General features: G+C 35.3%; 1 protein-coding gene across 5 annotated transcripts in view; it reads right to left on the reverse strand.

The window, feature by feature from the left end:
• Nucleotides 1–3,566: 3,566 nt before the first annotated feature.
• Nucleotides 3,567–25,821, reverse strand: part of CTNNA3 (catenin alpha 3) — a 1,817,935-nt gene continuing 1,795,680 nt past the window's right edge. For all 5 annotated transcript variants that reach the window (XM_032423981.1, XM_032423980.1, XM_032423979.1 and 2 more), the window contains one exon: nt 3,567–12,007. In XM_032423981.1, the coding sequence (XP_032279872.1) occupies nt 11,720–12,007 (288 nt within the window). In that variant the 3' untranslated portion in view covers nt 3,567–11,719. The remainder of the gene's footprint in view (nt 12,008–25,821) is intronic.

Consider the following 25,821-nt stretch of genomic DNA (forward strand, 5'->3'; position numbering starts at 1 on the left):
ATTTTGGGCTCATGGCACCCGTGTGCCTTTCCTTTGTGGCAATTATCAAATATACAAATTTATATTTTTGGACACTTACCTAATTAACTTCTATCTCCTCTGCAAGTCGCTAAAGTCTTTAAGAAGAAGGATTGTTTTTACTGACTGCCGTATCCCTAGTACCTACAAGAAGATCTAACCCGTGGGTGTGCAATACCTGTCTGAATTAATGAGTTGACTACTCTCTGCCATTCTCTGGTTTCCTCATGCTCTCCTGCCCCAGGCATTTCTTTCTCCCTGTTCTCCTATGAAGGAACTTTCGGAAGTCTGTTTTGTGTGTTTTAATCTTGAAGCTTGTAAACTGTATATCTAATAATCATGGTTAGATTTTATGTTGCACTTACCATGTGCCAAATGTCATTCAAAGTATTTTATGTACATTAATTCATTCAATATTCATAATAATCCTGTGTGGTAGGTTCTATCTTATTTCATTAAATCTAATTACAAACACATCCTTATTTTGTTAATAGAACTCTGAAATATCACCTCTGTTTTACAAATGAGAATTTTGAGATAATGAGCGTTTAAGCAACTAGTTCAAGAAGGCTGGTGCTGAAAGTGACAGAGGCAGGATGCACGCCAGGCAGAGTGATCCCAGAGCCCAGGCTCCTGACCATGCTGTCATCTTGCCACCCAACGAGAGTCATGTATTGGGGCTCTTTCTGCATTTCTCAAGTCAGATACAGCCATCCCCAGAAATCTCAAAGGGCATGTGAAGCCATAGGATAAACATGGTGCCACCCACTTGACCATCACTATTTGACAGGAAAATTAAATTGCCTATATAGTAAAATATTTTATACTTTATTAAAGTAAACACATATATGAAATAGTAGGATGCAAATGTACCCATACTTTAGGAAGCACCTAATACTTGTGATGACTTGTGTTTGGTGCTTTGTAGTTTATTTCAAAAATAGTTTTAAAATTCCTACATCTATAATTTCACCCAGGAGTTTGTTTATATCATACAGGACTATTGCAACTGATTTCCCTTAGCACCTTAGCCTGACATTGAGATCCTCTGTGATTGAACCCACTCTCATCTTTCTGAGCTCCATCCTACTGTGGCCATTCAGTTCACTTCATTTTAGCTAGTTGATCCCCACACATGACATGCTCATTCCTACCTTTGTGACTTGGCTCATGCCTGTCTCCCTGGAACATTATCTTTCTCCAACCTGATAAACCCTGCTCTTCTATTAGGACCTCTACAAAGTCCACCCCACCGCCACCACTTGAATCCTGAAACTTGCATGCTTTCCTGTGCCTAATGTGGGATTGCCAAGAGCTACAATTTTGTTTCCTTTCCTCTGCTATTTACTTTAATTAGCTTGATGATCCCAAATCTTGATTCCAAAACATTCATGCTTTTTTCTATCACTGATAAAACTTTTGCATATAACAGTTCCTCAAGAAATATTTTTGGCTGTTTAATAAACAAATGAGTGAAAACTATCCGTTGGCTTTTTCTCATCAGTGACTTTCCTTTATCTAAGGCAGTGGTGATGGTTTTGGAAGAGTGGCCAGGAGAATCAGGAGTTTTCAAATCCTGTCCCTGACACTCATTACTGTCTCTGTAAACAGATATTGAGAATTAACAAACTCTCAGAATTTCAGATTAGATAGTTCAGAGAGGATCCAAATCACAGATGTGTGGATTTCTGCATTCATTCATTTGAAATAAACCCATTCATGAATTTGCTCATTTCTTCTAAAAATATCAGTTGAGCTATTTCTATGTCAATCACTGTGCCAGGGTCAGAGATACAAAACTGAGCATGGTATGTTCATTGCTCCAAAGATTTTAGAGAATAATAGACCTAAGGAACTCAAACATTTTTCTGATACAGCATTAGGGTTTTGAAATTTAGTACTTAGAGCAATAAGCCTCAGAGCGAGTAGGGTCACAATGGATTATTAGCTCAGTGGATGGGGGATGCTATGAGTATTTAATGGAAGGATGGAGATGTTCCAGAACCCAGCTGTGGATCCCCAGTACTATCACTGAGGCTTCCTCTGAAGCCGAATAAAACGACAACAAGGATCCTTTTCTCGTTCTCTGCCCACACCTGCTTCGAATCCATGCCTGCAGAGGGCACACCAACAAATGAGGATTTTAGGTCTGCATTCAGGAGGACAGCCCACTTTTGTCGCTTGGGATTTGTCTTTTCTGTTGTTATAAGGATGACCTATAGACTTCACCTGTACACCTAATATCCGTCACCAACAAATAGAGGGAATTATGAGCAGACAGGAAAGATGGCAGGAGAGAAGGGGTTCCATCCACTTCTCTGGAGCTGAGAGTAGCAGATCAGGCCTTCAGACTCTAATGGGATCCACAGGGACAAAGGGCAATTTGGTATAAATCCGGGTGTGATCTACTCTACCCAGACTCCTCCGCTTGCCATCTCCCTTGGGTTTGACACTCGCCATTGCCTCCATGAGAACACCTTTCCCTGAGCCTATACCTCTAGGAACCTCTCCTCCTCTCCCAAAACAAGGGATTCAGACAGGCTAGGATGACAGCGTTCCTTGACAATGAAGGACAACAGTAGCTTTTCCTTCACAAGCCACAGGATGACTGGAAGTTAAATCTCTGAGTTACTGCTCCTGGATGAAATGTTTAATGATGTTGCCCAGGAAACGTCAGAACATCAGCTCAGCCTCTGGGCAGGTACAGACTCTTCTTGCCAAGAGTGCTTTTAGTTCCACTGCCAACCCCAGAGGGAGCATGACAAACAGATCGAAGTGGAGAGAATGCTGCTGTTCGTAGCAAATATGGGCTCCCGGGGCCCAGGAGGGACTGACCTAGAAAGGCAACCTCATGCTGGCATTTTCTTTAAATGCAGCCAGCGTCTAGCATAACTGAATGAGGGGAACTAAGTGATAGCAGACTGCATTTTGAGAAAGCACAGAAATAGACTGAGACTTAGCAATAAGCATTCCGAAGTAGTAGGGCCCTGAGGGAAGGAAATGATGTCTCCGAGCAGGCAACAACAGTGTGCAAGTCCTGGAAGAGTATCCAGAGACTCTCCCTGTAAGATTCAAACTGAAAATGGATTAGCACCAGCATAGAGATGAGGAAGCCAAGATGGATGTGCAGAAACTACCAATATGCAGATGCAGAGACATTGGTAGAGCCAATGGTATTCTCTGCTGACTAGGGAGGATGTGTTCAGGCAGTCTCAGAAAAATTATTGGTCATTTTCATAAAATTCTAAGCTAGAGAACAATTCTTCATCTACATAGACATGACTATTAAGGTCAAAAGCCAAATGTCTGTGTTCAGCAAAAAAAGCCCATTTAAACCAAGAACTTAATTCTATCAGATATGATGCATGTTACTTGTGCATATGCAGTAGTTTGTAAATGTACCCCCCCCCGAAACTGTAACATGTATAACTGAAAGAGAGTGGGAACGGAGGTGATACCAAGAAGCACATGGTTAGATGACTCAGCAATTCATTAATCCTTTTTTGCCCCATCTAAGACACATACCAACAAAGATGAATGCCAAATGCATAACAAATTTTTATTGCTTTAACAAACATGGCTTAATTATCCGTTGAGTATATTATTAATAAACTACAGAGTGACATGAGTTGAAAGTAAAATACCATTTCAAATAATGCTACATAACTTCAAAACAAACCCAATGTTATGTATGTGAAATTATTCAATTGAGAAGAAAATGAAAGAAAAATTTCATTGATTCATTGAAGACAAAGGGCATGCAGAATCTCAAACAAGGAGTATTTGGGCTTCTATGTCAATGTCATAAGGATATTACAGAGCTTTTTCTATTCTTGGATAAATAATTCATTTTTATTGATTGGTGAAATTGACTTTAAGGATAAATATGGATCTGAAAGATCCACATGTGCTTTTGCCAAAGCTTATCTATATCTAAAGCATAAAACTGCTTCAAATTGGCCATTACTATAGTCGTTCATTCAACCCCACTCTGCCTTCTGAATAAGATGTATAAGCAAGATGGTTTGAAACATCTCAAATGCCGGTAAACTTAAGCTCTCAAGATGTTGCTGCAATAAGCATGACTATTATTTTTGCTTACTTTTATTTCACTTCAGATTATCTTAGTCTAAATCTGCCCTTCATCTTGAGTTATAATGTGCATATTACCTTCAGAGATGTCACTAATTTTAAATTGCCAAAGTTGCTGCTTGTAAAAGTACATAAGGTAAAGTAAGAGATTTTATTTATTTATTTATTTTTGTCCAAGTCATGTTCAAACTAAAGCATAATCAAAATGGAAGGCAGGGGTACCTGGAGATCTTTCGTAAAATTTTAATTCATATTTAATCACCAACTTCCCCAAGAAAATTTTAAGTCCCAACTATTAGGCACTAAATTGGGCATAACATATGTCTACTTCTGTTTTCAGGGACTTGTTAGTCACAGCTATGGAGAAAAAATCATTATGCTCTCATTTATATCCAATGACATTTTCTTTGGAGGCATTGTACCACAAAAGGAAAAATTTCAGAACTAGTAAGAAGCACAGCTTAACCCTGCAAGACAGTTGGTAAAATTCTCATATTTATATCCCCATGGACACATTGTATACCAACACAGAAAAACACAGATAAGCCTAAGATTTGGCAAGCAATGGAACACTATCTCTAACAGTATTTTTAAAATCAATTTTATGTTTAAAACCTCAGGAGAAGGAAAGTTCTGTTTAACTGAGAGCGTGGACTAACATCTCAGACTTGCCCTTTTGCTCTATTAGTAAACACTCCAAATTTGATGTTAGAAGCCTAGGTTAAGAGAACCTGTTTGTCTAGGCTAGACTCCTGGAGAATACCGCAGAGAGGTTCAGATAATTCACAAAAATCACACACTGACTGATGGGACTGATGAGGGTTGGCTTGGCACTGTGTAATACATGGCTGTCTGAATTGAAAAAAGAGTTATCTGTAGTCTGTATTATTAACTGCTGTTTCCAAAAAATACAGGTAAAACTAAGAAGGAAAAATACCAAATTAAAAATAGTGTTTGGTTCTGGGGAAGAGAAATTGGAATGGAACTTGGGTAGGGGTCAAATGATACTTCAGCTTTATTGCAATGTTTTATTTCTTTGATGTAAAACAATAAATTTCACTCAAGCATTAAAAAAAAGAGTTAGCTGTAGTCTTTGAATTATTGATGTAATTATTGAAAGGGGGCTTTAAAATGTTTAAAGAGATGCTACATACTTTCAAGATCAAATAACCAAAACTAAAAATAATCGTTCTTCTTGAAAATGCAAAGGAAAGAAAACTTCAGGACTAGAAAATATCTCAACTGATAGGAAAACATGGGGACTGCTCTGCTACTACCATTTAAGTGGCTCTTGTAAATATCCTCCATTGAAGAGAATGTTAGAGATGATTGTTAGAAATCTGAGCCTTTTTCAAAGAGAGATTCCTTCCCCAGAGTTTCTTTTTCTTACAGTTGGGAACAAGGAACTGCCAGGAACCCAATAGTGAAGACCCCAAATAAACACATTCTCAGTTTGAAGAAATACATATGGCTCCACTTTAATAAAAATCATAAAGTCACTTAACTCCCAACAGCAACATGGGCAAGAAGAAGAGTCAAGTCTTCAGTTGGCTGTAGGAAGAAGGACCACATAGAGTTAAAGGACTAAATTTACCTGCAGACCAGGCACATACATACCATATACATTTGTGACCTCCATAAAGAAGGAAACATACATTTTCTATAGTTTGGGTCAGTTTGGAATACAAAGAACCTTTATCTTATTTCAATAATCCTTGGCCAATGATCCCCTGGGATCTATAACTTTAAACACACAGGCACACAATAGCAGTGAAATAAGAAAGAAATGGTGCCAACAAATGTTTTTCAACAGTCAATGCTGAAGATGGGTTAAAACAGGCATTTGCATTGAAGATGTCTCCTCTATAATAGTAAAAGTCATTTGTCAAGGGTTTTCATCCTATTTCAGATCACATATGAAATATTCATTCCTCATATCTCTGATACTCTAATTCAGATTATTAGAGGTAAGAATATGCACCTAATTACTTATGTTTCTGCCTTTTATCTGCTTTAAATGGTATAGTTACAGATTGATAATAATTTTTTTTAAAGTTTCCATCTTTTTGTTCTTACATAAGAAGCAGCCAACCTTTGAAATGTGTATTTCATTTTAAACTGAAAAATCCAATTCCTTTTTTCAGGAAGTCTGGTTGGCATAATGGCTAAAGTTTAGACTCTAGAGTGCAGCAAAAGAAATTTTAAAGCCAATGAATTTTTGAGCAAGATTCTTACCCTCTTTTAGCCTCAGTTTCCTTGTCTATGGAATGAATGTAGGTAACAATGTTTATCCCATAGGATTATTAAGAGAATTAAATAAGGTAATAGCATTTAACACAGAGTTGGCACATGGGGTAAAGACCACTGTTTGTTTTGTTGCCTGGTGTATTCTAAGAACTTAGAACAGTGCCTGGAAGGTCATAGTTGCTCAACAAATATTTGTTAAATACATTGTGTGATTATCCTAAGGAGCTCTGACATTGGGAAGAATTTCACCCATCAGCAGCCTAGAATTTCCATTTCTCATCTTGAAAACAATATCATTAAATCATCCCCAAAAGTTATGTAGTTCATCCTCCTGCCTCTGACATGACTTCACCCAAACCAGCAAAGACAAGCACTCTATCCTATCCTTAAAATATTCCTCAGGAAGATGCTGCCTAATCTTCATAGAACCAAAAACTCTTCCTCCCTTTGGCTATGAGTTATCTGCTTCTGCGATTACTTTTCTTATTCCCTCTCCTACCTCCGTCACTTTCTTACTCATGTCCCTTTAGAACTCTTCTGTGTATGTTGCTTTTCCTCTCCAACTTGCCAAACTCATTTTGAACGGCAGTCCTTGTGATTTGTTCCCATAAAACCAATGAGGAGTTTTAGATGCAATAAGCCAGCCTGCAGCCATGAAACATCTCATCCTAGGATCTACAGAGAGGCCAGCCCTACAAACCAGCTATTGCCATAGACAGGATTCTGGCAAGGTTGGGTTCCATTTGGAAATGGTTCTCTCAAATAGTATTAATTATCTTCTTTTGAAGTGTTCAGGAATAGATCCTATCTATCTATGCTGGTAGGGAGAAAGATTCACATGTAAAATGATGACTGTAGTAGACTATTGTTTCTTTTGCTTTAAAAAAAAAATCTCTCATTCATGTGAATTGGTTAAAATGGCAAAAAAAAAAGTATTTAAAACTTTAATTCTCTTCTTTTCTCTCTTGTAGATATCTAGGTTAGTGTTACAGCCTTGATTAAGACATCTTAAGTTACATACACCTGGTTTTAATAATGTCCATATTTTCTTTCCTAATAGACCCAAGGGGCCAAAATGAAAACTTTATATGTAGATGCTTCTGTCAGTAAGCCTGGCTTTTTTCTTTGGTAGTAACATGCAAAATACTAATACTAAAGATATTATAACAATATGGAAAGAGAGTTATGACAAAAAAATGCTATAGGGTTTTCATCCGAGTAAGTGTTGTTTCCTGATACGTGATATACAAATGAAAATGAAATAGAAATTTCTCAGGTTGCAGAAATTTTCCTAGTTTACTTGAATTTTTGAAATAATATGCAAGTTATAATCTTTTAACTGGATGACCCTAAACTTTCTGATCAAGTCAAACAGAAATATTTGTGACTATCCAAACAGAAAAATGGCTATTTGATTCCTAAATATGCAATAAGCAGGCTGTCTTGGTAAAAGACAGGCTGACAAAACGAAGTACAGATTTCATTCAACCTGATATTCTGGTGCCTACTTTGCTGACCTAGAGAATTACTTATGACGGTACTGCAACAGGATAGCAATTCTGCAATGAATTCACCGGAGAATGGTAAATATCACCAGGAAAAGTCTCAGATCTTATTCCACTCATTCTGCCACTCTACAGAAATCTGTATCCATGGGAACCTCAATCCCTATCACGAAGTGTGCACTTGATACCAAAAAGGGTAAGAATGTTTTCTGGAATAGAAAAAAGGGGTGGGTGGGCAAGAAATAATGCTGCTGGGAATTAAAATTATGATTTTAATGCTATAGAATATATTATTCAATTTCTTTGTGGGGGTAGCCTACAGAGATGAGAGATGGGAGAGGGATATTTTTGGTGCATGGACCAAGAGGAAAGGACATTAACTGGGAATAATTGGGATGAGCAGCCCTGACTGCATCTATCTGGGAGAGAACTGTCAGCAGTTAATAGGAGGATCCTTAGCCCAGGGATGGGTGATGAAAAGACCACCTTGAAAGTGAAGGGGTAGAAAGCCACTGAAAATATTCTCTGGTGTCAGGCATTAGTTTTTTCCGCCACTCATTATTGAATGTGAGGAGCACTAATTATTGGGTCTGAGGCTCAAATTGGGCGTTTATCTCCATGTTCATAATTTTATCTTGCTGTAGTATGACTTGAAAACTGACCTCCTTTGAAGCTGGTAAGTGTGCCAAAATGCCAGACTGAAAAAGTGAGCCTTTCTGTGTAACTATGGAGTCCTTAATTCTTACACAGAAGGCATTTGATGGGGGACATATGTTATACGGATATTGATAAATTAAGAGATTTGCAAAGGCCAGAGGGCATAATTAAGGATATTATATTTTCTAATATTCATTATTTTCACTTATGTCCTAAGACAAACAGAAAGGGGATCATTAACAAATTACCTTAGAAATTTAGGGTTTGAATTCTTTTCCTGACTCATTCATTGAGTTGTACCCAGAAACTCCATTAGGAACAAATATTTTAATCCAATGATTTCCACTTGTGATAAAGAAAAGGGAGATATTCATATTTCTCATTCTTCTTGTTTGATAAAAACCTTCCAGTTTTTCTAAATAAAACAATCTTTACTGGATTATGATTTCATGGATATTTTTTTAAGTTATCATTCTGATTCCAGTCTGTTGTTTGACTGTGATGCTGGTGACTAAGAGTGGAACTATCCTTGTAGGTGGTATAAACCTTCTCCTCCCTCTCAAGGATTTTTTTTTACATAAATTAACATAAATTGATTTCACTAAAAAAAAAAAAGTGAATCTTGATTAGCAGGTGAAAGCAAATATATCATCAGAAGAAGCACCAAACTCTGTGATGTGGTTTTAAAAGGTGCATGAATGGGCCACCAAACTGTCACTTCATTTAGAGATTTCTGCCATTCCCCCACAGAAGAAGGACTTAAATGTAAATATATATAGTACATTCATATTTCCTGATAAGGTTCATTTAACTATGCTTTATAGCACAAACATTTGTTAATATATTTGCTGCTAGTTTTTCTCATGTATAAGCCCTTATCAGTGGATTTGAATCAAACTAAGTCTCAAAATGCTGCCCACTGTGGGAATTCACTCAGGTGGACAGATATCATTCTCAGCTCTATGCATCTTGTTCTTATTGCATCTTTGATTACTACAGTGGACTTTACTCCTGGGACATTCTCCAAGTTGTATCAAGTTGTATTTTTAATTAAGTTTTGTTTACTTACAGTTATTTGCTTTGAGCTACACTGGAAATCTACCTACTTTGAAGAAGAGGCCTTGTTCATAGCTCATTTTGGGTAAAGGGTCATTTTTTTAAGATATAGAGGTTATTTGGTAATTGTATAATTTCAAGGTATTTCTGTTCTTTTGGCATCAGTCCTGCATTCTAAACTCCAACCTGTGGAAAGCTAACATAGGATCAAACAGACATTAGTTTTGCTAAATGACACTTAACAATTCTTGAGCTTGTGGCTTTAGGAACTAAGATACACAGCTAGTAGTTTACTGATATTTTTAAAATCTATTTTCTCAACTAAATTATAAATTCACACTTCTATCTGAGCAAAGTATGGTCATAGATGTCACTCTTGTAATATACTCTTGGAAGAAAATGATAGTAACTTTTCAAAAAAAGGAACTCCCTTTTTTGCTTTTTATTACCTAGATAGTTCTGGAAAATAGAAATATCTGGATTCCCTAATTCTTTTCTGCACTGTTTTCTCTTTTGGGGAGTGGACTCTGTCCTGAATAATTATTGTGGGCCAGAGCTGAGTGCAAGGCAGGGAGGACCTATGACTTTCACCCCCTAGAAAGTTGATATGCTGAGCCAAGGCAACTCAGCATTTTGGAAGAATAAAATAATTCATTACAATAAAAAGTTAGCACTTTCCACATAATTGATAATGATCTATTAAATAAATCCTTTCCCCATACCATTTTGCTCAAAGTACCATACATATCATACTCTCAACTTTATGCATTCTTATGTTTCACACATTCTTTTACCCAAACTGGTCCTCCTGGTATCAACTGATGTTGCATGTCTGAATTTTACTTATCAGACTAAGATGACATAGTTGTTGAGACAACTCATTTACGGCAATGTTGTATGAAGTGAAGTTACAATTATAGTATAATTTTGATAAAGTAGACTAGGGAATGTATGTTTGTAATCTTGTGAATGGGAGCTCTAAGTCTGAGAAAAAATGAAACTTAACTCCTCCAAAGAGGGAAAGGTGGGGCAGGGAGAGAGAGAGCGGGAGAGAGCAGGGGAGGGGCAATGCACCAGACCCTAAGACTATTATAAAATCCTTCATGAACTTAACTAAGGATGAGTGCAGTGACTGGTTATAAAATGACCTCAGTGATTTTTATTTTAAATAATATTATTAAAATCACTCCAGCTTAATTGCCATTAACTCTACTTCCTAGTTCAATGATACATTTCATGCAGTTATATTTTACGCAACACCAAAAGGTTTTTCAAACTGGCCTCTTCTTTTTAATTACAATGGCAAGCTAATACAAATGGATTTTTAGAGTCATGCAGAACTCTTTCTACTTCTGTCATAATAACTCACTCAGGAATATAGTTATGTGTTCGGTTTCCCCAATGGGTCATCACTTTTCCTCCATATATATATATTCTGATGGATCTGTTTAAACCTAACCCTCAATGTGCAGAACTGCTGAATACTATGGAAACTTAAAAGGTACATTTGTGGCATCAAAACTCACTGTAATCTTTATAATGTTAAAAAAATGCTTCATTAATAATCAAGGCTGAACTTGACTGTTGAGCTTGGTTAGTTTCTGATGTTAGCCTAATCAATTGACAATAGATACAGATATCTAGATAGTGAAAAAAAAAATTCAATCTCTAGATAAGAGAATCACACATGTCTGTCAAGTTAGGTCAGGTAAAGAAAATATAGAGATTAATGGGAAAATCTGAAGTCTTTTGCTTTCATTGAAAACGAAGTCAAGAGCTCAAGTCAATGTTTTAGTTCAAAATGATGAGGTGAGTGTATTTAAGCTTTTACAGATGAACAGGACTCACTCGAGTCTCCAATGTTCATTTGGTAATGAATGTAAGATATTGTCTGTGATAGGAAAGTCTGGGTGACATCTAAAAGGTTCATTCATTCAACAAGCATGTATTGCATACTTATTAGGTGCTGGCCAGAAAAAGATGGCAATGACATGATCCCAAATACATATTGCCTCCAATGTTTTATGTTATTTGTGCGTTAAATTCTAAAAGTTAGTGAACTTACAGAATTAATTAAGTGTAAAATTAAAGCACTGTGTTTCACCAGGACTTTATAATATAAGCACTAGAGTAGAATAGTGGGTTCAGTAGACATGCCTTCCTCTAAATTCACTCATGACTTGCACTGGGTGGATTTTTTTCTTTGCTGAGCCTCGTCTGACAGCTGCACAAGTTTCCTCTGGCTTCTCTCTTTTAATCAAGGGCTTTTTTGCAGGAGCCTTCATTCTCCACATCACAACTGGGTGCCGGGGCCCAGAAGGACTCTGAATTCGGATGATCTTGGTTGAGGCAATGTAAGACATTTTCACTGTTTGCACCACAGCATTCATTAAATTTTTGGCTGCTTGGATCAGGGAGGTGACGCTGTCCAACTGTAGGAGGAAAAAAAGAGCTATTATTCAAGAATGCAATCAGAAATTTAAAGAGATTTAATGTTACAGAAACTGAAATGTGCCACTCTGTTTTCACCCCAGAAATGAGTTAATCCCCATTTTATGTATCTATGTAAATTATCTACATTAATCCACCCACCTAAATTTATCATTTATCTATTTATTTGATGCATAAATATATTCATATTCTATCTCCTGAGATGATATTTTTAAAAGATTAATTTCCATCTTTTGGTTTTCAGTGAAATGGATTCTATAACTTCTATATACTATTATAAGGTCCAGGTCCAGATGGTCGCTGCTTTCTTTGTAATGAATCTCCCCCATTTCCAGGGATAATTCTGAGCCTTTTCTATAAAAGATGACTGTCCACAATAAAAGCAATTGTATGTGTAAGTTACTTTATAAGAACAGCAACTGAAAGTTCTTCCTTTTAGGGAATTTATAGTTTCAGATAAATATTATACACACACAGCGCATGCAGGTGTACATATGCATGTATACCATTCACTTTCATGAACATTTCCCAAAGAAGTCCACCTAAAAGTGTCTCTTTTTTTAAACACAGACCTTTTAAACCTATCATGCAGTGTATTAAAGTAGATAAAGCCAAGTCTTTTCAGTCAAATAAAGTTGGGTTTAAATTCCAGGTCTGCCTTAGAACTTGGGCAAATCATTTAATCATCTTCATCCTAGTTTCCTAAAATATTTGATAGAAAAAAATACTTATTACAGTTAAATAATATGTGTCAAGGACCTAGTATAGGGATTGCCAAATAGCTGATTGCTATTAAATACATTTCCTTTGTGTCTTATGAAGACTGACAAAATCGTCTAATTATAAAGATGCACTAATGAAAGTACTAAAACAAACGTTTTCCCACATGATTTTGTTTTTAATTGTTGTCTTCTGGATTGTTCACAAAAATAATCTCAGGGAGAAATGGAATGATATTGCTCGAGTTTTGCAAAACACCTTAGAGCTAAACTGAGTTGGTTCATTTTTATACAACTAATGCTTCTTCCATTATTTTAGTTTGGCAGATTGTCATCCCCAGCCAACTCACACAGGGAGATGTGCCTCCACTGTCACTTCTCTGTGATGTGCGCTGTCAGGGCTGAGACTCAAACACTGGCTCTGTGGTTGCTAAAATCCATCAGCAGCTGCATGGCCTGAGTACTCTACCTTTGCAGCTCAAGGAGTCTCATCTCACATACAGAATAAATGAACGAAGGAAAGTAGTAAGCTGAGGTTATGTGCCTGGGGCAACGGTCTAGCTGGCTGCTTCCTAGGAAGAAAATTTAATTAGCTCCATTATATGCCAAGCCTGAAATCCTTGAAAAGGTAACACCAAAAAGTATGTAAATTGAAAGGCAGTAGTACTTGGCAACTACACATCTTTAAGTCGTTTTACTTATTGAAGCCAGAAATGTAAAATCTGTACATGTGGCAGGAATGACAAATGCTCTGCAAACATTAAACAGGATTTCATGAAGCACCGCCACGTATTTCAGAGGACACTTAGAGCTTCTGAAATTGTACACAACTTTAAAGAAAAAACACTAGACTTTGAATAGAATAATGCACTTCATTATTAGTGTTCCTCTATGGACAGATTAGAGGCTGAAATCTGTCCTTTAATAATTAGCAATTTTTATTCAAAACCTCTGGGAGCTGGTTAGATTCTGAAAGTAGTTCCCAATCTCACCACAGGGAGAAGAAAATTTTTCTAAATGATGAACTAACACGAATAGTATTGAGGATCCTTGGTAGTTTTCTCTCTCAAACATGAAAATATCTGGTTTACTCCAAGGGCCCTGTGCTACCATAAAGTCTTTCATGGAAGAACATTCTAGAGACCCACTATCATTCAGGATTTCACCAGTGGCTTTGGCTTTCCTACCCTCTTGTTCTTTCACATGCATGTCTCCTCCTTTTGACTTTGTAATCTTATCATGTACAGACTGCATTTTATTTCATTTCCTTTTGATTTTTCCATACAAGTGGTATATAGAAATCAGTAGCCTAGAGAGGATGTTTAAGTTCAATCCATGCCTTAAAATGTGGATACTGGCTTGTCTTCTTTCTTCATTGAATCAGCAAAGCCCTGTCTGTGCCATTGTGATCTCTTACGCTGGCCTCTGGCAAAGCCTTTTATTTTAAAATTCTAAATGGCTATAGTAAAACTTCTCCTCTGGGTGACTCAGAAAAACCATAGGACAAATTATCCCCCTAGGAGAACGTGAACACTAGTTTTGCAGACAGATTAGGACGATTGCTAAAAGAATTCTGTCATTTCATGACAAAAACTTGTCAGGCGAAATTCTATAAGGATCTTTGAAATCTAAGAGCTATGTCCGCTAAGATGTGTCGCTCTGCTATTAGCCAAATCACTGGTTACACAAGCAAGGTGCACAGACAAGCCTAACAAATGGTAGGAAATTTTGTTTGAGGTCCAAGCAGTGGCTCAAGCCTACTCATAGAGAGTAACTGCACAATTTCCTGTCTGCAAAAAATTTTTATAATCTTCTTATCGAGGTCCACTTTGATGAAAAAATCTTTCAAAGGAAGTATTCAATAAAACCTTCTTTGTGAAAACAAAGGTAAATTTGAGCTGGACAATGCATCACTTTGGGATCTCTGTGTTCAACTTATTGAACAACGTTTTCTGAATTTCACAAATGCACCTGTGCAAGACAAGAATGTTAATATACTCTAAAGGCTCAGTACAGTAAACCAATCAGACTTATAAAACCCAGGTCCAAAGATTCTCATACCATGATGAATCACTTTCATTAACAGAACATTCTTCTAGGCAAATGCAACTTGAAATGTTTACCATAGAAGGAGCTGCTTTCCCTAACATCTGGTAACATTCCTCTATGATCTAGATGAAGCGTTCTTGATCAAAGTATCAACAAAGAACAAAAATAGTTTCTAAGACCTCAAACCTCCTAAGGTCATATGTAAATATGTGCATTCAAGCTTTCTAACCCCCCTTTCCATAATAGGGGACAAGGTTTTACATAACTCTTAAAGAGCATTTTGATCTAAATGAAAGGGCTCTGATTAATTGGAAATCTGTTCTCTTACCACAGTAAATAGGAAGACAGCCACCCTTCCTATGCTGGTGATTTGTCCTTATTCTTACAACTCTGGTGTGGCTTTAAAATAACTGTGCTTGTTGGTCTACTAATATTACAGTAAGTTTCTCAATATTGTCTATGTCCAAACATAAATTAGTAAGTTCTGCCACATTTTTTTAAGATCTAAATAAATATAAAGAGATTATGTTTAGTAAATTAGCTCTTACCCTAAATGTAAGATGTATTTTGCAAACAATCCAAATTATGACCATCTAAATAAAGTCCTACTTGATATTATCATTTTATAGGAATCTTAGTTTATTTTATTTTAGTGTCTCTGCTGTGCTTTGTGGTATGTATTCTGTGATTTCAAGCTACAGTACAAATTTGTCCAGTTCTAAAAATGTTTTCAGATAAAAGGTTTGGTCCTACTTAGAGATATGTCTATAATGCTTTGCTATGGAAAAGGAGTAGTTCAACAGCAATAAAGATATTTTCTTTTTCCTCATAAAATGCCAACTTTTTGTCCATGTGACTACTATACACAGAACGTCTGGATCTTTTTACAAAAACCAATGTTAAATACCTGTGATGTAAATCCTCCACAACTACAACAAGGTGGAACCCCTGCTGGTAAACCCTTGTCAAAATCCTATTGTGATATTGATAGCCAAGAGTAATAAAAAGATAAGGTAGTTATTCCTTCTAATTTTCTAAGTTTCTCGTCTACATTATGTCAGGACACTATAATGTCTTCACTAGAATGTCTTGTACTAGACTATTCTAACTCCCCATATTCAGGATATAAGACCTTTATCAGATATGCATTTTATATGAGGAGCTCAGAAAGTGAACCTCACTCCCATTGAAGTGGATCTCATCCCCTCACACCTGGGCCGTCACTTGGAGAAAGCATAGCTTCCCAACCCCTGTGAGAACTGCCATGCAAGCTATTGCTACTGGGACTCCTGTGAAGAGAAAAGCCTGATGTTGCCTGAAAAGATGTATTTCCTTTCCTAAAACCTTCTGGGTAAACTGGTGCCAAGTGTAGACTATGCGATTCTTGTGAGTCTCAATGTTTACCTAAGCTTAAAGACCTCTGGTGGATGTTGCACCTGCACAACACAATACTTGAAAGGCAAATGTGTGGAGTTTGGCTCCAATTATAATAACAGCTTATAACAATTGTTAGTATCTATTGTGTGCTTCCTGTATGTTGGCCCTGTTCTAAGTAGTTGACATATATTCACTCACAGCAACCCTATGCAGTAAGTACTACTATTATCTCCATTTTATAGATGAGGAAACAAAGGAACTGGAAGGTTTGGTCACTTGCTCAAGGCAATACAGCTGCTAAATGGTACAGCTGGAATCTGAGCCAAGGCAGTCTCGTTCAAATACCTGGTGCTCTTACCCATCATACATCCTGCCTTTCAGTAATATGTCACTTCCAATGTGTGTTTATTTTCAGGTATGAATAGTTGGAGAATTTGCACTAACATTAATATAATGTCTAAAATTTAAGAATTGACTAATAACTGATTTGGGGAAGGTTATAGAACTTTTGTAATGTCTACTGGTACTAAGAAAAATGAAGCTACCCTACTAGCCAAGGCATTCTATTAGGATAGTGATTTGATAATGTTTATATTCCATCATTTTCTAGGAAGAGCTTTTTTTTTTTTTGAAAGAGCAAATAGAAATACTCAGTCATCCTCATAAGCTCCAAACAACTTAAAAACTTTTAGATTAATACTATTTTATAACAAAACATTTTTAAATTTTAAAATGTGGGTCTCAATAAGATAACGAAAAAACATAAACAAACCATATTATAAATTCTAGGACATAGAACTTCATAACATCATTTCATCTTTAAAATGTGTCACAGTGTAAATATAAACCAAATTTTCTCTGATTCGCAAATAAAATTAATTTATTTGCCTTGGCTTGCAGTAGAAACTAGGATTGGAAGAGAACTGATACAGCTCAAAACCCAAAAAACAAATAATCTAATTAAAAAATGGCCAGAAGACATGAACAGGCATTTCTCCAAAGAATACATCCAGATGGCCAACAAACACATGAAAAGATGCACATCACTCATCAACAGGGCAATCAAAATTACAATGAGATATCACCTCACACCTGTCAGAATGGCTAAAATCAACAACATAAGAAACAACAAGTATTGGTGAGGATGTGGAGAAAAAGGAACACTTTTACATTGTTGGTGGGAATGCCAACTTGTGCAGCCACTGTGGAAAACAGTATGGAGTTTCCTCAAAAAATTAAAAATAAAACTACCCTACAATCTAGGAATCGCACTACTGGGTAATTACCCCCAACATACAAAAATACCAATTCAAAGGGATACATGCACCCCATGTTTATTGTAGCTTTATTTACAATATACATATTTATATGGAAGCAGCCCAAATGTCCATTGTTGAGAGATGAATGGATAATGAAGATGTGGTGTGTGTATATATATGTGTATATATATGTATGTGTATATATATATATACACACATACATATACATATATAAATATATATACATATATACACACATGCATATGCATATATAAATACATATATATAATGGAATATTATTCAGCCATAAAAAGGAATGAAGTCTTGCCATTTGCAACAACATAGATGGAGCTAGAGAGTATAATGCTGGGTGAAATAAGTCAGTGTGAAAAGAAATATACCATATGATTTCACTCATGTGTGGAATTTAAGAAACAAAACAAATAAGCAAAGGAAAAATGAGAGAGAGAAAGACCAACTAAGAAACAGACTCTTAACTATAGACAACAAGCTGATGGTTACCAGAGGAGAGGCAGGTGGGGGATGTGGGAAATAGGGGATGAGGATTAAAGAATACACTTATCATGATTTTTTTTAAAATGATAAAAAAGAAGAAGAAAGAAAGAAATCAGGATTTGGTCCCCAAGCCCTGCAGGTGCTATTTAACCCTTACTTAGTTTTAAAGTTCTCAGTTAAATTATTTAGAAATAAATTAACATAGGTAATGTGAAAGGGCATTATGTCTGTGTGTTGGTAGACAACAACAGCATAATATTTCTTAAAAAACTGACAAATTTTTACAGCCTTTCTAATTTATAGGCGTCATTTTCATCTCTAGATTGACCTAACAATGGTAGCTGTACACCATTGGAAATGCTTAAATATATATTTGTCAGCAAAAATCCATCATCTAATTCAATATGTTTTTATTATCCATCCTGAACCTCTCTTGAGGAGCTAATTTTATCCCAATACTTGCTTAACATATTCTTTTGTTTCTGAACAGATTTTTAGAAGAATGGCCTGTATTGAAACCATTTTTCTCTTTTCAGATGCATTCAAAAATGTTAAATAGCAGGCTGGCTTAATGGGAAAATCAAATTAGGGACTTAGTTAAGGCTAGTCAAAATGGAGTTACATATCCAAATTGAAATTGTCAAGCTTATAATTAAATTGAGAAGGTGGCTCCACTTTAAATATGAAGAGTTATTTCAAAGGGCCACTGATAAAACTCACATAGTTAATTTGTCCTTTGCCAACTCTCCATTAGAACATGACAACAGAAAAGGACAATTTAAGTTGAAAGGGGGAAAATCAATGCATGGAATAACTAAGAAATTTAACACCACCGAGACAGCCAGACATGAAGTGAAATATGACATTTATTCATTTGTAATACTATCCTGTCAAAAAGCATTTTCAAAGCTAATTTTTTTCTGAAGCAAATATTCCAGGCCGAAAACATTTTGCATCATCTTAAAAGGAAATAATCACAAACATAACACCAGTTCAGGTGGCTACTCAGAATGCCTTTTAATTCTATTTGAAATGACCTGTTATAAAAACATGGTTGGTGATATCAATGAGCTCTCCTTAACTATCCTTTAACCATGTTGACTTAAAGACAAATGCTTAACTGAAGAACTAATTTTCTATAACCTTTACAGCCCGGGCACTAGTTACACAAATTCAGAAAAATTAGTATATTCTTTCCTAAGTAGAGCTCGCAGGCAGGGGCAGGGTTTGGCATGCCGGTCTCAACATCCATGTTCCAACCTGTGCTTTCTCTTCTCTCCAACATCAGACAGAGCACTGAGGTCTGCCCTCTCCACAGGCATCTACCGTCCGTATTCAACCTGACATTTTGATGATGGCTATGAGACCTCTGGACTGAGAGCAAGGAAGCACCAGTATTGGCCCTAGATCCTACCCTCATCTCTTGCATGACCAAAGGCAAGGGAAAAGTAGGTTGTGTGAAGTTAAAAATCCAAATGGTATCAGTTTTCCAATCCATGGAGGGACTTCCAGTCCACAGATCTTTTCACATTCCTACTGTTTTTCAAATCTCTCTCGATCGTCTTCCTACCATTTTAACCCCTCTATTAGCAACAGCTAACATTTCTTAGTTCATTTGCCTCTGCTACAAACATCTAGTAGAAGAGAACTACCTATGTCCCTAGCACTGATCCATTGGTGACTCTCTCCTACTTGTACAGAATCCCTTCATTGGGCAAATGGGTTTCTAGTTAAATGGATGGACACCAGCCTGAAGCTGACAGACAATGCTGTGCTGTGTCTTCAGCCAGTATTGAACTCATTCCACCCAAACACTCTTTCAAACTTCTACTCTCATCAAAGCTCTAGCACTCTGTATTCTCACTTGTTCTGCAGAATATTTCACCTAAAATAAATATAAAACAAATAAGCAAGGAAACAAAATAGCAACAATAAATTAGAAACAAAAATAGAAGCAGCAAAATGAACCTGCCCAAATCCAACCTATATTCTTAGCCATTTCCATTAAAATGATAGCGTTATCTCTTTTTCCGTCTATAACCAGTGCTGCTAACTGAGCTCTAGATTTTATTTCTCCCTGCCTTCTTGGGGACTGTGCACAATTAGTAATTCTTTTATACTACTGTATCTTTCTGGTATTCTTTTTATTGACATTTTCATGTAGTATTTAAATGTTCATAAATTCCTACCTTAAAACACAGCCAGACTTGTTAAAAGGTTTGCTATACTCCCTGACACTATTTTCCTCACTTCCCAAGCAATTTCTTATTTCTTATTTTCACATATATATTATTGATATAATGTATTATTAAATATATATATAATATATAAACTATATTATACATAATTAAACATATTGTGTGTAATGTGGGTTATATATTATATATGTAAATATATATATAATATTGATATTGATCTATTAAATATATGATATACTGTATAATTAATATATTATATATAACACAAATATATGTAAATATACTTAAATGTAATATTCATATATTATCTAATATAACATGTATGTTAAATATTTAACATACATATTAAATAATTCAACATATAATCTTATGCATCTGGTTTCTTTCAATCAAATTTCATTTATGAAATCACCTAATTCTCATTCTGATATAACATCCCCAATGTAAAAAAATCATAGTTTACTTATCCATTCTACTGTTGATGGACTTTAAAGTAGTTTAGGGCTATTATGAATAGCAATTTATGAATATTCTGTTACGTGTATTTTGGTTAACAAATACATGAAATTTTGTTGGGTATGTACCTGAGAGTGCAATTGCAAAGTCATAAAAATGCACATATTCAGTTTTATTGGATACTTCCACATAAAAAGTGAAAGTGATCCTGCAAATTTATACTTCCACCAGCAATATCTGATAGTTCCAATAGCTACATATCTTCACCGACATTTTTTCCTCATATTTTTCACTTTAACCATTTTGGCAGGTTTATAGTTGAGATTTTAAGTGGCACTTCATTGATAACTAATGAAGCTGAATATATATTCTCTTCTGTTTGTATTAGCCTGCATCTAGAGACTGTGTGCACAATTCACTTAATTATTCTTATACATTTTTCTAGATTCTTTTGGATTTTCCTGTACACAAGCATGTCATCTATAAATAATGACAATTATATTTCTTCTTTTTTGTTTGTTTTGTCTTTTTTATATTTTGCATTATTACACTAGGTAGAACTACCAGTGTAGAAGTGGTGATACCAGGCATTTTTCATGCATCTTTGACCTCAGAGAGAATGTTTTTCATATTTTATCATTTATTCTTAGTTACCTCATGGATGAGGTGTTTATTATTTGTTTTAATTTTCTGGTAAGGGAGGATTTCTTAATTTTCTTTTTGTTATTGATTTCTAGCCTAAAATACTATTGTAATTGGAGAACAAACTCTGAATGGTTTCAAAAATTTGGTATTTGTTTAGGCTTTCTTTATGACCCAAAATATGGTTAAATTTGATATGTGTCAGGTACACAAGAAAGGAATGTAAATCCTAGTATTGTTAAATCAATGTTGTACTATGTCACCTAGCTTACATGAGCCTCTTATCAGTCAGGCCCAGAATTCCTATCTTGGCTATCAAGCAACCACTGATCTGCTTTGATATCACTATAGATTAGATGTACATTTTCCTTTTTTTTTTAAGATTTTATTTATTTATTTGACAGAGAGTACAAGTAGGCAGAGTACGAGGCAGAGGGAGAAACAGGCTCCCCAATGAGCAGAGAGCCCAATGTGGGACTCGATCCCAAGACCCTGAGATCATGACCTGAGCCGAAGGCAAACGCTTAACTGACTGAGCCACCCAGGCGCCCCTAGATGTACCTTTTCTAGGGTTGCATATAAATGGAAGTCTAGAATATGTCCTTTTTTGTGTTTTGCATCTTTCACTCAGCATTATATGTATAAGCTTTAGCCATATTACCATATTACATGTATTAGTAGTTTATTCTCTTTATTGTTGAGGAGTATTAAATTTTATACATATACCACAACTTTTAATCCATTAACATATTGACTGACATTTGGTTTGCTTATAATCCTTTATTATTACAAATAAAGCTGTTATGGCCATTCTTGCACAACTACTTCATAGCATAAGTTTTTATTTCTCTTGGGAAAATATCTAGAAACAAAACTGCTATGTTGTATTTTAAGTGTATGTTTAACTTTGTAAGATATCAAACTGTTGACCAAAGTTATTTTCTCATTTTAAATTCCCACCAGCAATGATATGAGAGTTACAATTACTCAATGTCCTTGGCCATACTTGTTTTTTTCTATCTTTTTAAATTTTAGACATTCTAGTGAGTATAAAGAGCAATGTCACTGTGTATTCTAGTTGCTTTTCTCTGATTATTAATTATATTGAGGATATGTTAGTGTGCTTAATGAACATTCACATATCTTCTTTAATGAAATATCTGTTAAATGTTTTGCCTCATTTTTGGACTATCTTGTTTCTATTCAGTTTTAATGTTCTTTATATATTCTGTATACAAGTCCTTTGTCAAATATTTGTATTACAAATATTTTCTCCCAGTCTGTGATTTTTCTTTCACTTTCTTAACTGAGTCTTTCAAATAGCTCAAGTTTTAAAATTTGAAGAAGTCCAATTTATCAATTTATTTTTATTCTTTGGTGAATGATTTTTCTTTCCTACTGAAAAATGTTTGGCTACCAAACAAGTTTACCAAAATTTTCTTTTACATTTTCTTCTAGATGTTCCAAGTTTTAGATTTATGTTTAAGGTTATGGCTAACTTTGTATTGATTTTTGTTTGTGGAATGATATACAGCACTTTTTTTTTTTTCATATAGATATCCAGTTGTTCAAGCATCATTTGGTGAAAATGCTCTTCTTTTTTTTAAGCTATCTTGAAACCTTTGTCAAAATTAAATTAACCGTATATGTATGGGTCCATTTCTGGACTTTCAATTTGTTTCCATATCTATGTTTATCTTTATGCCAGTACCATATTATTTTGAATACTGTAGTTTTACCCTGAGATCATGACCAGAGCCACTCAACTGACTGAGCCACCCAGGCGCCCTTATATTAAGTTTTAAAGTGAAATACATGCAATATAAATTTGTTCTTTTTAACAATTGATTTGACTATTTCAGGTCATTTGGGTTTCTACATAATTTATAGAATCAGCTTGATAAATTCTACAAAAATGTCTGTGGGAATATTGATTGCTATTATGTTTAATATATTGATCAATCTAGATAGAAATGACAACTTAACAATATTGATTCTCATTTATGAACATAATATAGCTCTCCATTTTTTAATGTTTAGTTTCTCTCAACAAGCGTTTGTAATTTTCAGTTTAAACATCTTACATATATGATGATAAATTCCCCCTCATATTTTGCTTTTGATGTTACTGTAAAATTTATTTTGAAAATCTCATACTTTGATTTTTTTTATTGCTAATATATAGAAATACAATTTATTTTTAGGTTTTTTTTTTTTTAAAGATTTTATTTATTTGACAGAGAGAGACACAGCGAGAGAGGGGACACAAGCAGGGGGAGTGGGAGAGGGAGAAACAGGCTTCCAGCTGAGCAGGGAGCCCAATGCGGGGCTCGATCCCAGGACCCTGGGATCATGACCTGAGCCGAAGGCAGACGCTGAACCAACTGAGCCACCCAGGTGCCCCTAGGTTTTTTGTTTTGTTTTGTTCTGTTTTGTTTGTATTTTGGTCTTGTTTCTTGCATTTCTGCGGTCCACAAATTGTCTCCAAGAAGAAATTTGGGGTGAAGTTAAGGCTGACACTTAACATTTTTTTCCCCTTTTCTCAGGACTTACAGTCTTCTAACACTTATTGTCCAGTATTTAAAAATAGTAGTGATATAAATTTCATTCAGTGTTATGGTTGTTCAGGGTAGGAAGGAAAGCCTAGTTTTAGTTAATACAATATGCTAAGAAGCAAAAGTCCAGTTCTGTCACATTTTTAAAAGGTTATACATTTTACATTATAGTATTGAGCTCATAGAGATTTATAATTGTGCTACAGTCTTCTTAAAAGACCTCTTCATCACTGTGAAATGCTCTTCTTCATGTGTACTAATCATGCCTTGAATTCTACTTTATCAACAATCTTTTGATTAGTGTTTGAAGAGCATATTTTTTTAATCTTTTACTTTCTACTTTCATTTGTCCCTATATTTATTTTTTTAAAGATTTATTTATTTATTTTTGAGAGAGAGAGAGAGGGAGCACATGAGCAGAATGGGGGGGGGGGGCCAAAGGGAGAGGGAGAGACAGAATCTCAAGCAGACTCCCGCTGAGCATGAGCCTGATGTGCAGCTCAATCTGAGGACCCTGAGATGGTGACCTGAGCAGAAACCAAGAATCGGGTGCTCAAATGACTGAACCATCCAGGTGCCCCTCCCTATATTTAATATATGTCTCTTTTTCCAATATTGCATGGTGTTTTCTTTATTCCAGTTTGGAAATCTTAGTCCTTAACAGGTTCCTTCATTCATCCATTATGTAATATAATTACCAAGTCAGGTTATGTTTATAAGTATTTTACTATTCGTATTTTATTTGACATATTTATGCATTATTATCTTTAACTCTCTTGTTTCTGTTGAGCTAATGAAATATTTTATATTCTTCCATTTTCCTTCTCTAGTACCTCCTCAGTTATATATACATTTTAACTACTTTTGGTTAGTCTAAAGATTAAAACATCCTCTGATTTACTAAGGTTTAATATAAAGTATTACTTTGGGATGCCTGGGTGGCTCAGTCAGTTAAGTGTCTGACTCTTGATTTCAGCTCAGATCATGATCTCTGGGTTGTGGGATCAAGCCCTGCATCGGGCTCCGCACTGAGCAGGGAGTCTGCTTGAGACTCTTGCCATCTCCCTCTGCCCTTCCCCCTGCTCACACTCTCTCTCTCTAAAATAAATAAATAAATCTTTAAAAAAAAATATATATATATATATATATATAAAGATTACTTTTATCATTCTTCTGTAATACTATAATATAGAAAATTCTAATTCTACTTACTCATTTCAATTTTTAGAATATAGTCATAATGAATTTTACTTCTAAACAGATTTTAAACTCAATAGGGCAATTATAATATTTCTTTGTACTGCCAGATTTTTTTTAATTTTCTCACATATGTACATTTTTCCCCTTACATTTCCATGTTTCCATTTTAGAAAATTTTCTTTCTATATAAAAAAACTACCTTTAGTATTTCTTTTTCAAATGGCCTGATAGAAATCCTATCAGCTTTTATTTTTTCTTACAGCATCTTCACTTCAGCTTTATTTCTGAAGTATATTATTCTTAGTTATAGAATTCTAGAGTGGAACTTGTATTCTTTCACCTTAAAGAGATCATTCCATTTTCTTCAAGATTCCATCATTTCTTTAGAGAAAGCAGTTAATAAGTTCTCATGAATCTCCTTTGAAGAAAGCAGGTCTTTCCTCTCTGGTTGCCTTTAAGATATTAACTGACTTATTTTTCATCAGCAGTTTGACTAGGATGTACTTAGTTGTCAGATTTTTTTCTTTTACATCCTGCTTTGGATCCACTGGGCCTCATGAATTCATAAGTTAATCTGCTCAGTAAGGGGAAATTTTAGGCAATTATTTCCTTGAATATTGCTTTTGCTTCCTTTTTTCCTTCTTTTTCTTTAGGAGGTCCAAATACAGCCATATTAAATATTTTGTGCTTATGTCTCTTATCTGGCTTCCTAGTTGCTGTTGGTGGAGCCACTGGTTTATCATAACCCACTGCATTCTATCCAGAAATGGACGTTTTCTCATTTTAGCAGGAATTTTAGTCTTTATCTTTCATAAGTTCTTAAT

Source organism: Phoca vitulina, unplaced genomic scaffold (genome assembly GCF_004348235.1).
Source record: "Phoca vitulina isolate PV1807 unplaced genomic scaffold, GSC_HSeal_1.0 scaffold29, whole genome shotgun sequence".
Lineage (NCBI taxonomy): Eukaryota > Metazoa > Chordata > Mammalia > Carnivora > Phocidae > Phoca > Phoca vitulina.